This window comes from Ovis aries, chromosome 24 (assembly GCF_016772045.2).
Source record: "Ovis aries strain OAR_USU_Benz2616 breed Rambouillet chromosome 24, ARS-UI_Ramb_v3.0, whole genome shotgun sequence".
Classification (NCBI taxonomy): domain Eukaryota; kingdom Metazoa; phylum Chordata; class Mammalia; order Artiodactyla; family Bovidae; genus Ovis; species Ovis aries.
Window position 1 is genome coordinate 27,368,977 of NC_056077.1, and position 17,841 is coordinate 27,386,817.

The 17,841-nt window shown below is 46.5% G+C and overlaps 2 protein-coding genes and 1 non-coding gene across 8 annotated transcripts in view; 2 read left to right on the forward strand and 1 right to left on the reverse strand.

Annotated features, from left to right (window-relative positions):
• SRCAP (Snf2 related CREBBP activator protein) overlaps positions 1-9,044 on the forward strand; it is a 31,021-nt gene extending 21,977 nt beyond the window's left edge. For 4 of the 6 annotated variants that reach the window (XM_042240532.2, XM_042240536.2, XM_042240534.2 and 1 more), the window contains 9 exons: positions 892-1,157; positions 1,294-1,496; positions 3,271-3,440; positions 3,598-3,794; positions 3,891-4,005; positions 4,216-4,335; positions 5,413-5,607; positions 5,757-5,840; positions 5,950-9,044. In XM_042240532.2, coding sequence (XP_042096466.1) covers positions 892-1,157; positions 1,294-1,496; positions 3,271-3,440; positions 3,598-3,794; positions 3,891-4,005; positions 4,216-4,335; positions 5,413-5,607; positions 5,757-5,840; positions 5,950-8,640 — 4,041 coding nt within the window. In that variant the 3' untranslated portion in view covers positions 8,641-9,044. The remainder of the gene's footprint in view (positions 1-891; positions 1,158-1,293; positions 1,497-3,270; positions 3,441-3,597; positions 3,795-3,890; positions 4,006-4,215; positions 4,336-5,412; positions 5,608-5,756; positions 5,841-5,949) is intronic. The other 2 variants (XM_042240535.2, XM_060405841.1) reach the window with 1 other exon arrangement.
• Positions 9,045-9,422: 378 nt separating this feature from the next.
• TMEM265 (transmembrane protein 265) lies at positions 9,423-12,723 on the forward strand. The gene is made up of 3 exons (NM_001304278.2): positions 9,423-9,625; positions 10,661-10,831; positions 12,239-12,723. Exons 2-3 carry the CDS (start codon positions 10,664-10,666, stop codon positions 12,398-12,400), a joined length of 330 nt encoding a protein of 109 aa, NP_001291207.1. The 5' UTR covers positions 9,423-9,625; positions 10,661-10,663; the 3' UTR covers positions 12,401-12,723.
• A 3,347-nt stretch (positions 12,724-16,070) lies between these two features.
• Positions 16,071-16,177, reverse strand: LOC114110689 (U6 spliceosomal RNA). The gene has a single exon (XR_003586932.1). It is a non-coding gene; the product is annotated as a U6 spliceosomal RNA (small nuclear RNA).
• Positions 16,178-17,841: the final 1,664 nt, after the last annotated feature.

Sequence of the window (17,841 nt, forward strand, 5' to 3'; positions counted from 1 at the left end):
CACTTAGACCACCAGAAGCCAAGAGGTCAAGCTTAAGATAGCAGTCAGGAAGGGAAATGTGGGACACTGCTTTTTTTCAGGACCATCTTGTAGATTCTAGTCGTCTTCATTATTTGTGCATTCCAGTAGCAGATATTTATTGAGAGCCTACTTTGTGCCAGATAACAAGCTGAATATCAGATGAATACGGTGAGCAAGATCAGATATTTTTCGTGTTATATAGGTCTTACAATTTAGTGGATAGAAGATGTTAAAGAATCATAGCCATGTAAAACTTCCAAGAGTGATAAGTGCTACAAGAGTTAGGTGACTTGATAGCCTGTGAAACTGGAAGCACAAAAGATGGGAAAGGATTGGGTCAGAATCATATAGATTTTCTGCCACTGGGAAAAATCTCCCCTCCCCTTTTCTCTCTCAGGGTGATGGTACCTAGATGTCTGGTTAGCTGTTCCCATCCCACCCCATTCCAGTCTAACCTTTGACAGAGACCTGCCATGGATTTGGTTAGCATCCCTGCATCCTGCTCAGTGCTTTGAGGAGGGATTTTAGTCATTGTTTTGGATCTACCACAAGAAGATAAATTAGGGTATTCTGGAGTTAAGTGTTTTATGGGAAAATCCACATATCCATTCTATAAGTTGATCGAATATATGGATCTTAATTTTGAGTATTCAGACATTTGCTTTGGTAGCATACACGGAAGATCAGTTTTCTCTTTCAGAGAAGTCATTTCATTCAATCTGATGAAAAGAATAATTCCCATATTGACAACTTGGGAAAGCTTAAATAGTGTGTTCTTGAATCTTTGGGTTTCCATAAATTATGTTTTAATTCTGGGAGTTACTGCCAGGTTTTCTGTAAGGATGCTGATGACTCTTTCTATGTTTTTAGGACTCTCTGGAGGAAAAGAGGAAGCGGCAGCGGTCTGAACGCCTGGAACGGATTTTCCAACTTAGTGAGGCTCATGGGGCCCTGGCACCTGTGTATGGGACTGAAGTCTTGGATTTCTGTACCCTGCCCCAACCTGTTGCCAGCCCCATCGGCCCTCGTTCTCCTGGCCCCAGCCACCCCACCTTTTGGACTTATACCGAGGCTGCCCGCCAGGCTGTACTGTTTCCCCAGCAACGACTAGACCAGCTGTCAGAAATCATTGAGAGGTTGGCAGGGCTAAGTGCTAATGGGAAATGGGTCTTGGGGCCTCTAAGTGGATATAGTGGTTAGGGCTGTTAAAGGTGCTGACTTCTGGGGCCATTCAGAGTTCCATATTTTCTACAGCTTGGCTTCTTTTTACAGGTTCATCTTTGTCATGCCTCCTGTGGAGGCACCTCCCCCTTCCTTGCACGCCTGCCACCCACCTCCTTGGCTGGCCCCACGTCAGGCAGCCTTCCAAGAGCAATTGGCTCGTGAGCTCTGGCCTCGGGCTCGTCCTCTGCACCGTATTGTGTGTAACATGCGTACCCAGTTTCCTGACTTGAGGCTCATCCAGTATGATTGTGGTGAGTTCACTGGCTAGTGAGGGTCCCTTGATCTCTTTTCTTGTCTTAGTCTCAAGATGGTTATACCAGAGGGATGCTATACATAAAGTTTCTGTGGGTTTCATTAAACATTAGCTGGTCTGTTAGGTTATATTTATGGGTGAGATGAAATGTAGGCCTTATGATGGATTCTTGGCATTTGTAAATTTGACTTTGATGAAAGTTGAAAGTATTTGCTAACTCATTTATTTAGTGATTATTTTGTGACCATCTACTATATTGTGTATCATTTAGGATACAATGGCAAATGAGATAGTACAGCATGGAGTTTTTAGATTTATGGGGAGAGGCGTGTGCTAGTACAGGACTGCACAGTAAATAGTAGATTTAGGGGAATTCCCTGATGGTCCAGTGATTAGGACTCTTTTTACTTTTTTATGGCTTTTACTGCCAAAGGCATGTTCAATCGGTCAGGGAACTAAGATTTTGTAAGCCACATGGCCAAAAAAAAATGTAAATAGTAGATTTTATTTTGGGAAAGTAGTTGGATGAGGATCCTTTTCTTTTGGTTAGAATCTTATTATTTAGAAGGAATTTGGCTGCAGGTAATAAAACCAACCAAAGGTGGCTTCAAAATCATTTATTGTTTACCAAGTCAGAAATGCTGAGAAAGATGGTATATAACTGGTTTAGCAGTTTACTGGTGTCTTCATGGACCCAAGACTTTGCCTACCATCCTTAGCTTGTATCTTTTTATTCTCATGGTTATTTCCTTGTGGTATTAAGATGATGTTCCAGGGAGCACACCAGTAATCCAAGCAGAGAGCAAGGGGTTGAGACAAAATACTCCTAGCAACACTTCGATTTTTTTTTTTTTCTTCTGGGAAAAAAAAGCCCACCCAGTTGACTTTGATTCAGAATTCATTGACTCAGAACCATATGCCGATCCCTAGAGTAATCACTGACACAGGCAAGTCAAAGAGGAACTGTGGCTTATTTATAATGATTCATCTTCTGGAGTTGGTTTGAGGCATGCCTTCCCTGGGAATCAAGGGATCTCTGCCAGGTGTTCATAGGATTAGTTGGGTTCTGTTAGTCATGAATGATACTAGTGAATAGTTTCTGCTGCAGTTCTGCACAGATACTTCTATAGTAACATAAAATTTGGAGATTTCGTAAATGTTTTAGAACATAAGAAAGGCAGCAGAATTTTTAATAATATGTATTTAGTAGCTATTTTAGTAAAAAAAATTATAATTTTATAACATTTGAAACCATTCAGAATAGGTAAAATGAAAGTCTTTGTTGAAAGTGTTTAAACTGACTGAATCAGAAATGTTACAGAAGTTGTTTTCTGCTTGGTAGGTTGAACTAGATAACCTCATATGATCCTGCCTCAGTGGTCTGATCTTAGTGACCTTCCATTCCCTGTACCCCTTCAAGACATCAGCGGATTTGTTATCTTGTGAATTGCTTTTTTTGTGTTTCAGTTGGTATAACTCAGTGTAGTGCTTGAAGGTCTCTTGCTCATACACCACTAAGGATTTCTTTTTTTACCCCGAGGGGTCTGTATTACCCTTCCCCTAGCCTGAAAGAAGTCAGGTCTAAGACAAGAGCAGACTTAAGAGGAAGAACCCTTAAGGGAAGAAAATATATGTTAAATATTTTTGATCCTCTGGGTTAACCAAAACCCTGGCGTAAAACGTTTCTCTCTGAGTACATAGGCTTCCAGTGCTAAGTGTTCTCCTCACTCCAGCTTATAGCTCGTTCCTTGTACCCCTTCATATCTCTTCAGGAAAATTGCAAACGTTGGCAGTGCTTTTGCGACAGCTCAAGGCAGAGGGCCACCGGGTGCTCATTTTCACCCAGATGACCCGAATGCTGGATGTATTGGAGCAGTTTCTCACCTACCATGGCCACCTCTACTTGCGTCTGGATGGGTCAACTAGAGTTGAACAGAGACAGGTAACCCAGGCACCTGCAACCCTTAGAGGCTCGCCTCAGCTCAGTCTCCTTTTCTAGGGCTCAAGAGTCTCATGAGGGGGTCCCACTAAGCCTTGGTCTGTTTTTGGAGATATGTCTCCCAATACTGTTCTTTTTTTTTTTTCCCTTTTTTCTCTAGGCTTTGATGGAACGATTCAATGCAGACAAACGCATATTCTGCTTCATCCTTTCAACTCGGAGTGGGGGTGTGGGCGTGAACCTGACGGGGGCAGACACTGTTGTTTTTTATGACAGCGACTGGAATCCTACCATGGATGCTCAGGCCCAGGATCGCTGTCACCGAATTGGCCAGACCCGAGATGTCCACATATATAGGTGTTGCCTTGTCTCCCCTTACCTTACTTTTCCTTTGCTTATAGGGTTTTATTGATGTATTTGACTGTTTATACATGTCCTTCATCACCTGCCTAGGCTTATCAGTGAACGGACAGTGGAAGAGAACATCCTAAAAAAGGCAAATCAGAAGAGAATGTTGGGAGATATGGCTATTGAGGGAGGCAACTTCACCACAGCCTATTTTAAACAGGTACTAAGATCTTCAGTCTGTGTAGGAGAGAACTGCTGTGCGTATGGGAATTACTGCTGCTTATTATTAGAAAGGATGTTTTGACCCCCACATACCTGCCTTTTCAACCAGTGATGCTTCTGATACCACTGATAGCTACCAGCTTCATAGCTATAGACCTGAGACCAGCATTCCTTTGGCTCTGACACTCTGTGTATGTTCTTTCCAAAGCAGACCATCCGAGAGCTGTTTGATATGCCTCTGGAGGAGCCGTCTGGCTCATCTGTACCCTCTGCCCCTGATGATGAGGAGGAGACTGTGGCCAGCAAGCAGACCCATATCCTGGAGCAGGTGAAAAAAAGAGTGGGCAGGGACTTCCCTGGCAGTCCAGTGATTAAGACTCTACGCTTCCACTGCAGAAGTTCCATCCCTGGTCAGGGAACTGAGATCCTGCCCTGCAGAAAAAGAGTTGACAGTCCCTAGAGAAGAGCTAATGGTTATAGTGTGTGTCATCTTTCAGTCTCTTGAGCCTGTCCAAGGGGAAGGAACTGTTACTATTGCTTCCCAGATTACAGTTCACCTTTGATACTTGTGAGAAGATTGCTTATTGGTTCACCTGATTTCATAGATAGAACCACGGTTCTAGGTCTGAATTCCAGCAGTGCTTCTTAATAGTGTCTGTTAAGCTACATCCATTTAATCCTCTGAGCCTCAATTCCCACTTCTCTGAAATGCTAAATTAGAAGGAAGTAACTGAGGGTTAAATGGCATAGTGGATTAAAAAGTGCTTTGTATATAGTGTAAAACTCTTTTTCCAAACATTAAAGCATACTAGAATCATTTGGAAGGTTTTGAAAAAGATTGATTCCTGGGCCCTGTTTCACAGTCTTTCTACTTAAATCATGATTTTTAAAGGTGAGGCGTTTATAGTTATTTGGAAGTAGACAGATGTTTAGAAACTACAGGTGTGGATTATCATGGAGAAAATTTTCCCTACCAAGTGCATTCCTCTCATGCTCTAGGCTACTTCCCTCAGTGACTTTGGTGTGATCTCTCTGGATATTCATCTCAGGGGAATGATCAGATAGTCTGTTGTCCTGAGGCATCTCAGTGCAAAAAAGAATTGTGGATTATTTGTATTAAAAAAAACTACTGCTTTAAAAAGATATGAGGCTGACTTAAATGGAAAGTAAGTAGAACTTGAGGTCTCAAAAACAGTTACTTTGTCCCTGCTGGGACTCCTGGTTGAATCTGTTCTATCCTATGTGGACTACTGTGTTGCTTTGGTAATTTGGGTGACCCAGAAGAGAGTTGAGTTATGGTGTAAATCTGCTTTGGTGTAAATCTGGCCTCAAACATTTGCCAGAATCAAATCACAGGATGTAAAGAAAGAACTTCTCATGGTGTTTCTTCCCCACACCCTTGTAGGCATTGTGTCGAGCAGAGGATGAAGAGGATATTCGTGCGGCCACCCAGGCCAAGGCTGAGCAGGTGGCTGAGCTTGCAGAATTCAATGAGAATGATGGGTTTCCTGCTGGTGAGGGAGAGGAGGCTGGTCGGCCTGGGGCTGAAGATGAGGAAATGTCCCGGGCTGAGCAGGAAATTGCTGCCCTTGTAGAACAGGTTGGTGTTGGATCCACTAGTTCTCAGCCTTACCCTCCATAGCCCTTTCCTCTGGACTCTGTGAATGTCTGTCTTTGGTGAAAATAATCACGAGTGATGGGCCCTGGGCACCAGGTTGCTATTTTCATCACCACTGCTCTTTCCCACAGCTGACCCCCATTGAGCGCTATGCCATGAAATTCCTGGAAGCCTCCCTGGAGGAGGTGAGCCGAGAGGAGCTCAAGCAGGCAGAAGTGAGTATTTCTTCAGGGTGGGGATAGAAGTGGAAAGTGACTGCTTTCCACCTATTCCTACGTGCTGCTTGCCTCCCTATGACCAGTCCTTGGGCTCTGTTTTTGATAGGAGCAAGTGGAAGCTGCCCGCAAGGACCTGGACCAAGCCAAGGAGGAGGTGTTCCGCCTACCCCAAGAGGAGGAGGAGGGGCCAGGGGCTGGGGATGAGGTTTCCTGTGGGACTGGTGGAGGCAGCCACCGGCGCAGTAAGAAGGCCAAGGCCCCTGAAAGGCCAGGGACTCGCGTCAGTGAGCGTCTTCGTGGAGCCCGGGCTGAAACTCAAGGGGCAAACCACACTCCTGTCACATCCACCCATCATACCCGCAGCACCTCCACACCCCCTCGCTGCAGCCCTGCCAGGGAACGAGTTCCCCGGCCAGCACCTAGGCCTCGACCCCCTCCAGCTTCAGCTCCTGCTGCAATTCCTGCCCCAATCCCTGTTCCAATCTCTGCCCCAATCCCCATTTCCGCCCCAAACCCAGTAACCATGCTTCCTGTCCATATCTTGCCTTCTCCCCCTCTCCCTTCTGCACAGATTCCTCCCTCTTGTTCTTCTGCCTGTACCCCGCCTCCTGCCTGTACTCCTCCACCAGCTCAAACCCCACCTCCAGCCCAAACTTCTCTCTTAACTCCTTCCTCGCCTCTTCTGCTTGGCCTACCTTCTGTGCCCATTTCGCCGCCAGTCACCAACCTCCCCTTGGGCCTGGGGCCTGAGGCAGAGCTGTGTGCACAAGCAATGGCATCTACTGAGTCCCTGGAGCTGGCTGATATGGCCAGTTCCGAGACTTCCCCAGTTACTCTTGTGCCCCCTAAGGATCTGTTGCCAGTTGCTGTTGAGATCCTGCCTGTGTCAGAGAAGAACCTTTCTCTCACCTCTTCTGCACCTAGCCCAACCCTGGCGGCTGGCAGCGTCCCCAACGGTCAAGAGCAGGAGGTGCCCGAGCCTGCCGAGGCGACCATCCTCTCAGTGCTGCCTGATGGTGAGGAAATGCCCACGTGTCTGAGTGAGAGCAGTAGGCTGGAGCTCCCACCCTCAGCAGCATCTGATGAGCTACTTCCAGAGCCACTGGAGACTGATAAGAACTCAGAAGAGCTGGTGGAGGCCCAGACCCCAACCTCTACTCCAGAGAAACCACAGGAACTTGTTTCAGCTGAGGCCACAGCCCCATCAACTTCGTCCTCGGCCACCTCCACACCTGAGGGTTCTTCACCAGCCCGGCCCCCTCGGCGTCGCACCAGTGCAGATGTAGAAATTAGGGGTCAAGGGGCTGGTCGGCCAGGGCAGCCTCCAGGTCCCAAAGTGCTTCGCAAGCTGCCAGGACGGCTAGTGACTGTGGTAGAGGAAAAGGAACTGGTGAGGCGACGGCGACAGCAGCGGGGTACTGCCAGCACCCTTGTGCCTGGGGTCTCTGAGACTGGTACCAGCCCGGGAAGCCCATCAGCCCCCAGCATTTCGGGGCCAGAATCCTCACCTCCCACCAGCGGTCCCTGTGAAGTTGCTCCCCCATCCACACTGCCCACTCCAACCCAGCAGCCCTTCATAGCTCGCCGTCGCATTGAGCTGGGGGTAACTGGTGGGGGCAGCTCAGAAAATGGAGAAGGGGCACTGCTTGCCATCACCCCTCCTGCTGTGAAACGTCGGAGGGGGAGGCCCCCCAAGAAGAACAGGTCTCCAGCGGATGCTGGGCGAGGGGTGGATGAGGCACCTTCCTCCACCTCTAAGGGAAAAACCAATGGGGCTGACCCAGTCCCTGGGGCTGAGACCCTTATTGTTGCGGAGCCTGTCCTTGCACCCCAGCTTATTCCTGGGCCCCAGCCTCTCGGACCCCAGCCAGTTCACAGACCCGAGCCCATCGTCCTATCCCCTGTGGAGAAAAGAAGGCGTGGGCGGCCCCCTAAGGCCCGAGATCTGCCCCTTCCTGGGACCACTTCCTCTCCAGGGGATGGCAACTTAGAGAGCCGGACACAGCCACTCCCGCCGCCACCACCCCTGCCGCCACTCCCGTCACTCCTGTCCTGTCCCGCTGCTGCGGTCGCCAGCACTGTCACCACTCTCACCATTTCAACGTCCCCACCCAAGCGGAAGCGGGGCCGGCCTCCCAAGAATCCACCATCACCTCGGCCCAGCCAGCTCCCTGTCTTGGACCGCGACAGCTCTTCTGTCCTCGAGAGCTGTGGATTGGGGAAGCAGCGGCAAACCCAGGGCCAGGGGGAGAGTGAGGGTAGTTCATCTGATGAGGATGGAAGCCGCCCCCTCACCCGCCTGGCCCGCTTACGTCTTGAAGCAGAGGGAATGCGGGGACGAAAGAGTGAAGGGTCCATGGTGGTGGCTGTAATTCAGGATGACCTGGATTTAGCGGATAGTGGGCCAGGCGGGTTAGAATTGACATCTCCCGTGGTCTCATTAGCTCCAAAACTGCGCTCGACTCGGCTGCGTCCAGGGTCTCTAGTTCCCCCTCTAGAGACTGAGAAGGTGCCTCGCAAACGGGCAGGGGCCCCAGTCGGCAGTGGTCCTGGGCTGGCAAAGCGGACCCGCCTACAGCCCCCAAGTCCCCTGGGGCCTGAGGGTTCAGTAGAGGAGTCTGAGGCCGAAGCCTCAGGTGAGGAGGAGGAAGGGGATGGGACCCCACGGCGCCGGCCTGGCCCCCGCCGGCTTGTTGGGGCCACCACCCAAGGGGACCACCGTATCTTGCGCAGCAGCGCCCCTCCCCACTTGGCTGGTCCTACCATTAGTCACAGAGGCCGCAAGGCCAAGACGTGAGTGGGCTGCCCTCTTCACCTAGGCTTTCTGCCACAGCCCCTCTCTCTCCATGACCAGGCCTGACTCTGTTAACCACTACTTGAAGTCTTTTGAGGGGGAAATCCTCCAGGGAGACATAGGGGCCTTCTCCCTTCTTTCCACCAAAGTAGGGGGTAGGCATCTGGTTGTCATGGAAACGGGGCTCTTCACACATCCCCTTCCCTTCCATCCCACATGGCTGGGCAGTGTTAAGGGTGGCAAGATAGTCTCTGTCCCCACCCCCTTTGTACTTGATGTCCCCAGCTATCTTTCATGGCCCCCCCACCCTTAGGGGAAGGGGGAGGGGCTTCTCTACAATGAGTTTTTTCTTTTTTTTTTTTTTTTTTAAGAAGAAAAAAATAATAAACTTAGTTTCTGTATGAGCATCCGCGTAAGGAGGCTTCTGATTTTCTGGTCTGGTGGAGGGTTGGGTGGGAACTTGGGTATCGTTTTTCTCCTCTCTTGCTAAGACCCTAGTACTTGATCTCTAACCCAGAATTGTGTGTCTTTGAGGCAGAAGTCGCCACCCAAGAAGAGGGAAGAATGGCAAATCTGATCTGGTAGGGTACCTTTCCCTAAGGTTTCCGTTTTAAGTCATTCAGATTCGTACTACTCTTCCTTCTGTTCCCTTGGTTCCTGGCCTTCCTTTGGGGCTCTCTGATGCCTCAGACTTTCCCCTGCTTTAATCCCTCTTGCTCAGGTGCTTTCTCCCCCTCTTCAGAAGGCAGGCACCCTACCTCCAGTTACTCCATCCTTTGCCTTCCCTTGCTTTTCCTCCATCTAGCCAGACTGGTTTGAATCAGCCACACCCCCTTCCAGCTTCTGGGGATCTTCAGATGGTGGCTGGCCACCCAGCCCCACCCCTGGGCTTGGCTTGGAGCCCTGAGTCAGCTCCATCTCCACCCAAGCCAAACCAAACCTGAAGCAGAGGCCGAAACTCAAACAGTTCCTCAAGGTCTATAGCCAGGTAAGAGACCCAGTTCATTGTTACATTTTCTCTGATCTCAATTCACTGGACCCTCTCTCTGTGTTTTTTGATGACTATCTGTGTATACTGAGTCTGAGTTCTTCCCTCACATCCATTCTGCAGCTTTGTGGTACATGGCATTCTTGGCTCTCTGCTTGTCTTCCCTCTCTCATTCATCCTTCCTATCCTTTGTTACTTGTGTTCAGAGAACTCCAAATGGTTTCATTCTGTCTAGGGTGTGGGGAATAGTTGGGGGTGAAGGTAAAAAGGGGGTTTGATGCCAGAGCTCTGGGAGCTGGGGAAATAGGGAGATGAGAAATGATTAAGTAGGGCATCATTATGCAGGTTTCTGTGTGGGTTATGAGGTCATTTGGACTCAGTGTTTAACTGTATTGTGTAACCTGGGTTAAAATGGGGAGAGGAGGTGGAAGGGAGTCTGCATAGCAAGGGAGGCTCTGATTTGGGGAGGTGAGGTCTTTCTGGTGTTGAGTTTCCTTAGCTATAGAGACAGCTTAAATGATGTTTTTCCTCTCCTTCCCCAATGTCAGGATAATATTTTCATGTGAAGTGACTGACTTCCTTGAGGTGAAGTACAGGGTTTAGGGTGCCATTCTCTGATCCCTCCTTAATATTTGAGGGCAGCCTCTAAGGAACTTCAGGGCCCTTTGAAATACAGTTTAAAATCACTGACTGGGGTAGACTTAGATACCTAGCAGTCTTTTGAGATACTGTGTTTCTCTGCTGCCTCTCAGTGTGTACCTGTCATTTTGCTTTTCCCCACTTGTCAAAACAGTAAGTAATACAGATAATTCTATGTTGACACCACTTTGCCTTTGAAGGCTGGGAACCTTAGGCTGAGGAGAAGATTCCAGACACACATTTCCTCTCTTGCTCACTAGGGGAATTCCCCAGTAAGGCAGCATTCCTGAGAGTTTGGCTAGGCTACAACATGATCAGGGAGAGGGGAAGAGTCTGAGCAAGGCAGGCTGAGAGTTCAGTTGTTGGGCTTACAAGGATCTTGACTATCGCCCACAGGTGATGGAGGACGAGGAGAATGCAGCAGAGAGCCTGGTGTGCAACACGGAAGCTGCTTGTTCTCCATCCCCCATTCGCTGCTGCTGGCTCCGCCTCCGCTGCTTAGCAGCTACTAGCATTATATGTGGCTGCTCTTGCCTGGGAATAGTGGCCCTTGTGTTTGCCATCAAGGTGAGGAATGCAATTCCTGTGGGAGCAGGGGTGTGGATGTAGAAAGGCAGTGGTTCTGTATACCTGATCTGTCTACACTGATGAGTTAATAAGTACCTGCCAGAGCTTGGCTGTGGGCCTGGTGCCAGAAATAAGAATAAGACATGGTCCCTGCCATCAAAGGACCCACAGTCTAGTGAAAGAGATGGCTGTGAAAATGGGTAATTATTAATAGCATACAGCTCATCTGTATTATGATAGAGGAAGCACAGGGTATTCTGGGCACCAGGAGGATATATGTATGTGATTGTATGTACGTGTATAAGAGAGAATAGGTGACAGAAAGGCATCCTACAGGTGTGAAAAGAAAGTAATGTTAAAGGATGAGTGAATAAGGATAAAAGGACATCCTATACAAAGGCAACCTGGACGGTTAGTTCAGTATGACTGAACCAGTAAGGAATAGTAAGAGACGAAGCCAGAGGACCCGGATTCCCAGGAGCTTCCAGTGCTGTGTTTGGCAGTTTTAGTTTTATCTGTGAAGTACTAGGGAGAAATGGCAACCCACTCCAGTGTTCTTGCCTGGAGAATCCCAGGGATGGGGGAGCCTGTTGGTGGGCTGCCGTCTATGGGGTCGCAGAGTCGGACACGACTGAAGTGACTTAGCAGCAGCAGCAGGGAGCCTCTCAAGGATTCTTGCAAAAGAAAATGATATGATCAGATTTGTGTTGCAGTAAGATCCACTCTCAAGGCCTATAAGAGAATGAATTGGAAGGGGCAAGACTCAGGGCCGCTGAGCAGTAATTGGAACAATCTGTAGGTATTCAGAAGAAGCTGTGAAGTTTTAGAATGAGCCTCGCCATTCAAAAACATCTGATAGAAACCGCACATGTACTTTTTGAAAGGCCACACAGGCTAACTTAAATGTCATACTGGCATTTCCTCCATCCCACTTGTATTTTTATCAGAAATTCTTTTCTTATCATCAGAATAATTTGTGGGTTTCATTAGGGCAAAATCATAAAAAGAATCCTTAATGAAAAGATGAGATTAGCCTTTGGGCTAGTGAGAATGGAGTGTTTGATTGGACATGAGTGAAATACTCGTAAGATTGCTCACTGTTTCTTGCCAAGAATTCCAAATTCTGAATGAAACTGAGATGAGTAGAAAAGGATGAGGAATAAAATGATTAAAAAGTACTTCCCTGTATGTGATCTGAGCTAACAACAGCCATCCTGAAAAGGAGGCAGAGTAAAGTTGGGTACCTTACTTTGCAGCTGAGACATGAGGGAGAGAAACTGGAAAGGAAGGTGGAGTGAATGGGTGTGAGATTCTGAGCCATAATGAGGAGGTAGGATTGGAATGGGGCAGTGGGCATTCTGTGGGGAGAAGCAGGGGGAGAACCTAACCAAAAACCTGCCCCCACAGGCGGAAGAGCGGCATAAGGCAGGCCGGTTGGAGGAGGCAGTGCACTGGGGGGCCCGGGCCCGGAGGTTCATCCTGGCCAGCTTTGCCGTCTGGCTCACTGTCCTCGTTCTGGGCCCCCTGCTCCTATGGCTGGTCTCCTACGCCATCGCACAGGCTGAGTGACCCTGGGTGGCCTTTGCTGAGAGTCAGCCGAGACATTCTGGATCCTCCAATGCAGTATTGTGAGGGTCTGGTGCCAACAGTGGTTACTTCCTGGCTGGAAGGATGGTGCCTCTCTCAAAGGGCTTTGGAAGAGCTCTTTAGCCTTTTCTAAAAGGCAGCAGCTGAGACTGATGAGGGGAGGTCAGCCTGCTCTGTTCTTTCAGTGCCCACCAACCCTTATTCCCCCCAATCTACTCCATCCTAGGGGCCTCTAGGAGGGGAGGTTGAAGACCAGGCCTGATTTTATTAGTATTTGTTTTGTAATAAAAATCTTTTTAGTGGTGAAATGTTCCTGTCTAATTGTTGCTCCCCTGCTTTTCCCTGGGCCCTTGGTGAGAGCCAGACTGAACATGTGATCATGGTGGAAGCCTGCCTCTCCCCTTACCTAGGAGTTTCAAGAGGAGGAAAGGATCCTCCCACCTCCCCCAACTTTTTCCTTCTTCTAGAAGTCTCCCTTCTTGAAAAGCCCCACACTTCTCTCTTACCTATCAACAGACTGTGAGGCCAGAAAGCAAGAGTTGTAGCAGCAGCTGCTGTTTATCAAGTGCTAACTATATTCCAGGCTGTGTTCTAAGCATTTTATATTTCTTCACACCTCAAAATCACTCAATGGTAGGTACTGTTGTTCTTATTTTATAGTTGAAACAGGCATGGATTTTCCAAGGTCACACAGCTAGTAAGTGGCATAATTGGAATTCAACGTAGACAGTTTAGTTCCAGAGCTGAGAGAGGTGTGAAAGGATTGGATAACAGCAACCACCACCCAGTATGTGGAGACCTGTATGATTATAATGAATTTTCATACCCTTTATCTTGGGTCTCATGATAATATTTTAAACATTTTTAAAATTGTGAGGTATATAAAAGATCCAAAACAAATATACAACTTCGTAAGTTAACACAAAACATCTAAAAAAAGCGCTATTCAGTCAAGAAATTAAACTCCAAAATCTCCTTTCTACCCCTCCCCATCACTCTGCCTTCCTTTCTTTCCACAGGTAACTTTGTATTTGTTATCCACAGGTATTCTGACTTCTAACAATGTCATTTGCTTTTGCCTGCATTTGAATAGGATATAAATGAAATTAAATGTATTCTTTTTATGTCTTCTTTTACTTAACACTGCTTGTGAGATTCATCCATAGTTGGTGTAACTGTAGTGTTTATTACTCTATAGTATTCCATTATATGACTCCCTGGTAACTCAGTGGTAAAGAGTCCATCTGCAATGCAGGAGACCCAGGTTCAATCCCTGGGTCAAGGAGATCCCCTGGAAGAGGGAATGGCAACCCACTCCAGTGTTCTGGAGGATTCCATGGACAGAGAGGAGCCTGGTAGGTTACAGTCTATGGGGTCGCATAGAGTCGGACATGACTGAGCAACTAACACACACATTCCATTATATGACTATATTACAATTAACACATTTTCTGTAAGTGAACTTTCAGAACATTTCCCATTTTAGGATATTATGAATCATGTTGCTATAGACAATTTTATACATGTCTTTTGAAGTACATATACCCTGGGAATGGAATTTATTTCACCAGTAGAGACCAGCAGAACACCTACAGGAATTATTGATGTTGTACACTGAAGATTAAAGGGGAAAAAGGGGCACATGATTGTGTTTCTCAGTGTTCTAAAGTGTTTCAGGAAAGAAAAAAGAACTCCATTGTCCAGAGATTAGGACTGTAACAATGGGTAGAAGCTATATAGACAAGCAGTGGTTCTGAACCTTGCCTTCAAAATGTAATCTGGGCAGCCTTCAAAAGTAACTTATTCCTGAGCTTTACCACCTGCTCCCTTCCCCCATGTCCCCCCTCCTCCCCCCCACACCAGCCCCAGCCCTGAGTTTCTGAATTAATTCATGTGAGGCACTGCCTGGGCATCAGGAGAACTCATTTTAAGGAGATTTTTCACACACAAAAATTTAAATCTAGTATTTGATTAATCAGCAGCTTCAGTTTACTAGAATATCCCATTCCCCCAAACTGATTACATGAGATCTTGCTACTTTTTAACTCTTTATTTTGAAAAAATTTCAAGTCTATAGAACAATAAAAGAATAGTACAATGAACTCTTGTGTAGCCTTAACCTAGATTTATAATTTTTAACAACCACGTTTGCTTTGTATCTTTCTAAATTTCTTGTTCAGTCACTAAGTCATGTCCAACTCTTACGACCCCATGGACACAGGCGCCTCTGTCCAAGGGGATTCCCCAGGCAAGAATACTGGAGTGGGTTGCCATTTCCTCCTCCAAGGGATCTTCCCAACCCAGAGATTGAATGTGCATCTCCAGCACTGCAGGCAGATTCTTTACCCATGTGCCACCTGGGAAGCCTCTTTCTAAATACTCGTTATTGCTGAACTACTGAGGGAAATACCTTGTGATCTGTATCATACTTTCTCACACAACTATAGTACAATTATATTTAATTCAGAGAAGTTTAACATCAGTACAATATTATCTTCTAATAGTCTATATTCAAACTTGCCAGATGTCCCAGTAACATACTTTATAGCAGTTTCTACTTTATAGAGTCCAGTGTGGGAACATGGATTGCATTTAGTTTGTCAGCTCTTCAGCATTCAATTTTTAGTAGGTTCTCATCCTTTTCTTTCATTTTTCATAACATTTTTGAGGTGAGGCCAGTGTGTAGAATGGCTCTTAATTTGGGTTCTTGTGATTGAATTCAGGCTTACACATTTTTGGCTGAAATATTGCATAAGTTGTAAGCCCTGAATACATCACATCAAGAGGCATGTGTCAGTTGGCTCTTTTATGGCAGATGTGACACTTGACAACTTGGTTCTAAGGTAGTGTCAGATTTCTGCAAGGTAAAGATAATTTTTTTCTTTGTAATTAAAGTTATCTGTTTAAATACCTCACCAAATTTTCCCCAGTAACTTTAATGCCTGTTTTGCCCAAGTCATTTATTACAAAGCTTACAAAATGTTGGTGTTTAACTTTATCATTCTTTCTACACTTATTAGTTGGCATTTTATTCAGTTCAGTTCAGTCGCTCAGTCGTGTCCGACTCTTTTCGACCCCATGAATCGCAGCACACCAGGCCTCCCTGTTCATCACCATCTCCCGGAGTTCACTCAGACACGTCCATTGAGTCCATGATGCCATCCAGCCATCTCATCCTCGGTCGTCCCCTTCTCCTCCTTTCCCCAATCCCTCCCAGCATCAGAGTCTTTTCCAGTGAGTCAACTCTTCTCATGAGGTGGCCAAAGTACTGGAGCTTCAGCTTTAGCATCATTCCTTCCAAAGAAATCCCAGGGTTGATCTCCTTCAGAATGGACTGGTTGGATCTCCTTGCAGTCCAAGGGACTCTCAAGAGTCTTCTCCAGCACCACAGTTCAAAAGCATCAGTTCTTCGGTGCTCAGCCTTCTTCATAGTCCCGTCATTTTTAAGTGTTAGTATGGCCTCAGATTTGTTTTTAAATTCAATTTATTATACCCATTACTACCATTAAACTTTTAAAATAGTTTTGTTGAGGTATAATGGCATGATTTACTTACAGTACACAGATCTTATTGTGCCAATAGGTGAATATATTTTTTTCTTTCTAATTAATTTTTTTATTGAAGGATAATTGCTTTACTGAATTTTGTTGTTAAAAATATGGAACCCTTCACAAATTTGCATGTCATCCTTGCACACGGGCCATGCTAATGTTCTCTGTATCTTTCCAATTTTAGTATATGTGCTGCTGAAGCAAGCACTAGGTGAATGAACATGCCTGTGTAATCAGGTGAATAGAACATTTCTAGCACGTGAGAAGGCTCCCTTATAGCTCTCTCAGTGTCATTATCCTTTTTGTCCCTGATTTCAACCTGGTTCTTGTGTTTAAGTTCCCATCTTTCTTCACTTACTTTCTGGCACAAATTGTTCCAAGCTCATCTTGTACGTTCTCTGCTTTAGCTTTGAAATCAGTATTTAGACACTAGCTGTGCTCACTACTGGACAGGCTCTATTGGTCCTTGACCCTTTCACAGATTAGAGCTAGAAAATAGCTAATGTTATCTAACTTAAATCATTCTTAAAATCTAACCTCCAATTTCAGTCACAAGATTCTCTCCCCATTCCAAATATTCCCACAGTAAGAACCTAGACTGCCAACTACATCAATGTGTTTATTCTCTTGCTCAGTTTCAAAATAATCGTCCCATTATACTACCAAGCAAATCTACCAAGTTAAATACAAGATTTCTTTGAGTTATCTGTCTTTAAATGCTATAAGGTCAAAGTACTCCATTAAAAAGTTACTTGGATTCGCTTTTCTCTTCATTTGGTTGCAATCCGAAAGTTATATTTCTCTTAATAAGATAGGTGTTAAAAAATTAAATGAGTTAATTCTCTGCCTCTATCTGGAATATAACCTCCATGAGAGTAGGGACCTAATTTTTTTCTGTCGCTGTTGTCTAACGCTTAGATGCTCAACAAATATTTATTGAATGACTAAGTGAATGCCAGGGTTGAGCTGCACTAAGAAAACTTGCGGAGCAAGTCGCTCCTGGCAAAGTGATCACCTGGTAAGCTTAGAACAGAGAGTGAGGGACTTCCTTGGTGGTCCAGTGGCTAAGGCTTCATACTCCCAATGCAGGGGGCTCAAATTCATTCCCTGGTCAGGTAACTAGATCCCACATGCCCCAGAACAAAAATCTAACATGCTGCAAAGACCAAGGATCCGACGTGCCACAACTAGGATCTAGCGGAGTCAAATAAAAAAATGTATTTTAAAGGGTGATATTCCTCAAGACTTTGGGGCGGGGGTGGTGGGAAACCGGAAAAAATGGTCTTCCAGATAGCACTAGGGTTTTGGAATCACCGACTGAAGAGATGAGTGAAGGATAGGGAAGCCTAGTGTGCTGCAGTCCATGGAATCGCAGAGTCGGACAAGACTGAGACCCTGAACAAGGGATTTAGAGGTATCCGAGTCAGAGCATCCACAGGATGAGAAAGCCTCTTCTGGCTGAAAGGCCGTGGCTCATACAAGTAGCCAAGTTCAGCACCAGGCTGCATGCTTAAAGCAGGCGCTTTGGACAAGGCTGCTAATATTTTTAACACCCAAGTTCAGACAGTGATTTTGAGCGACTGAGGAGACCATGCCCAAGTCCGGGTGGGAATCGGAAGGCCAAAAAAGCCAACGTACCAGGTACAAGGAGGTGACACTTACCGGTAAACCTAACTTCCGGGTCTGTTTTCTGGCCACTAGGCCAGCTGCTGAACAAGCTGGTCCCGGCAGATACAGTGCCCTGATTGGCCGTATCTGAAGCCCCGCCCTAGCGTCGCAGCCTTAGGTAACTCAGAGCTCGACCTCCGGGGCCAGACTCGGGACTCTCGGCTTCCTATTGGACTACCAGTTTCCAATCCGAAGGATTTTTGA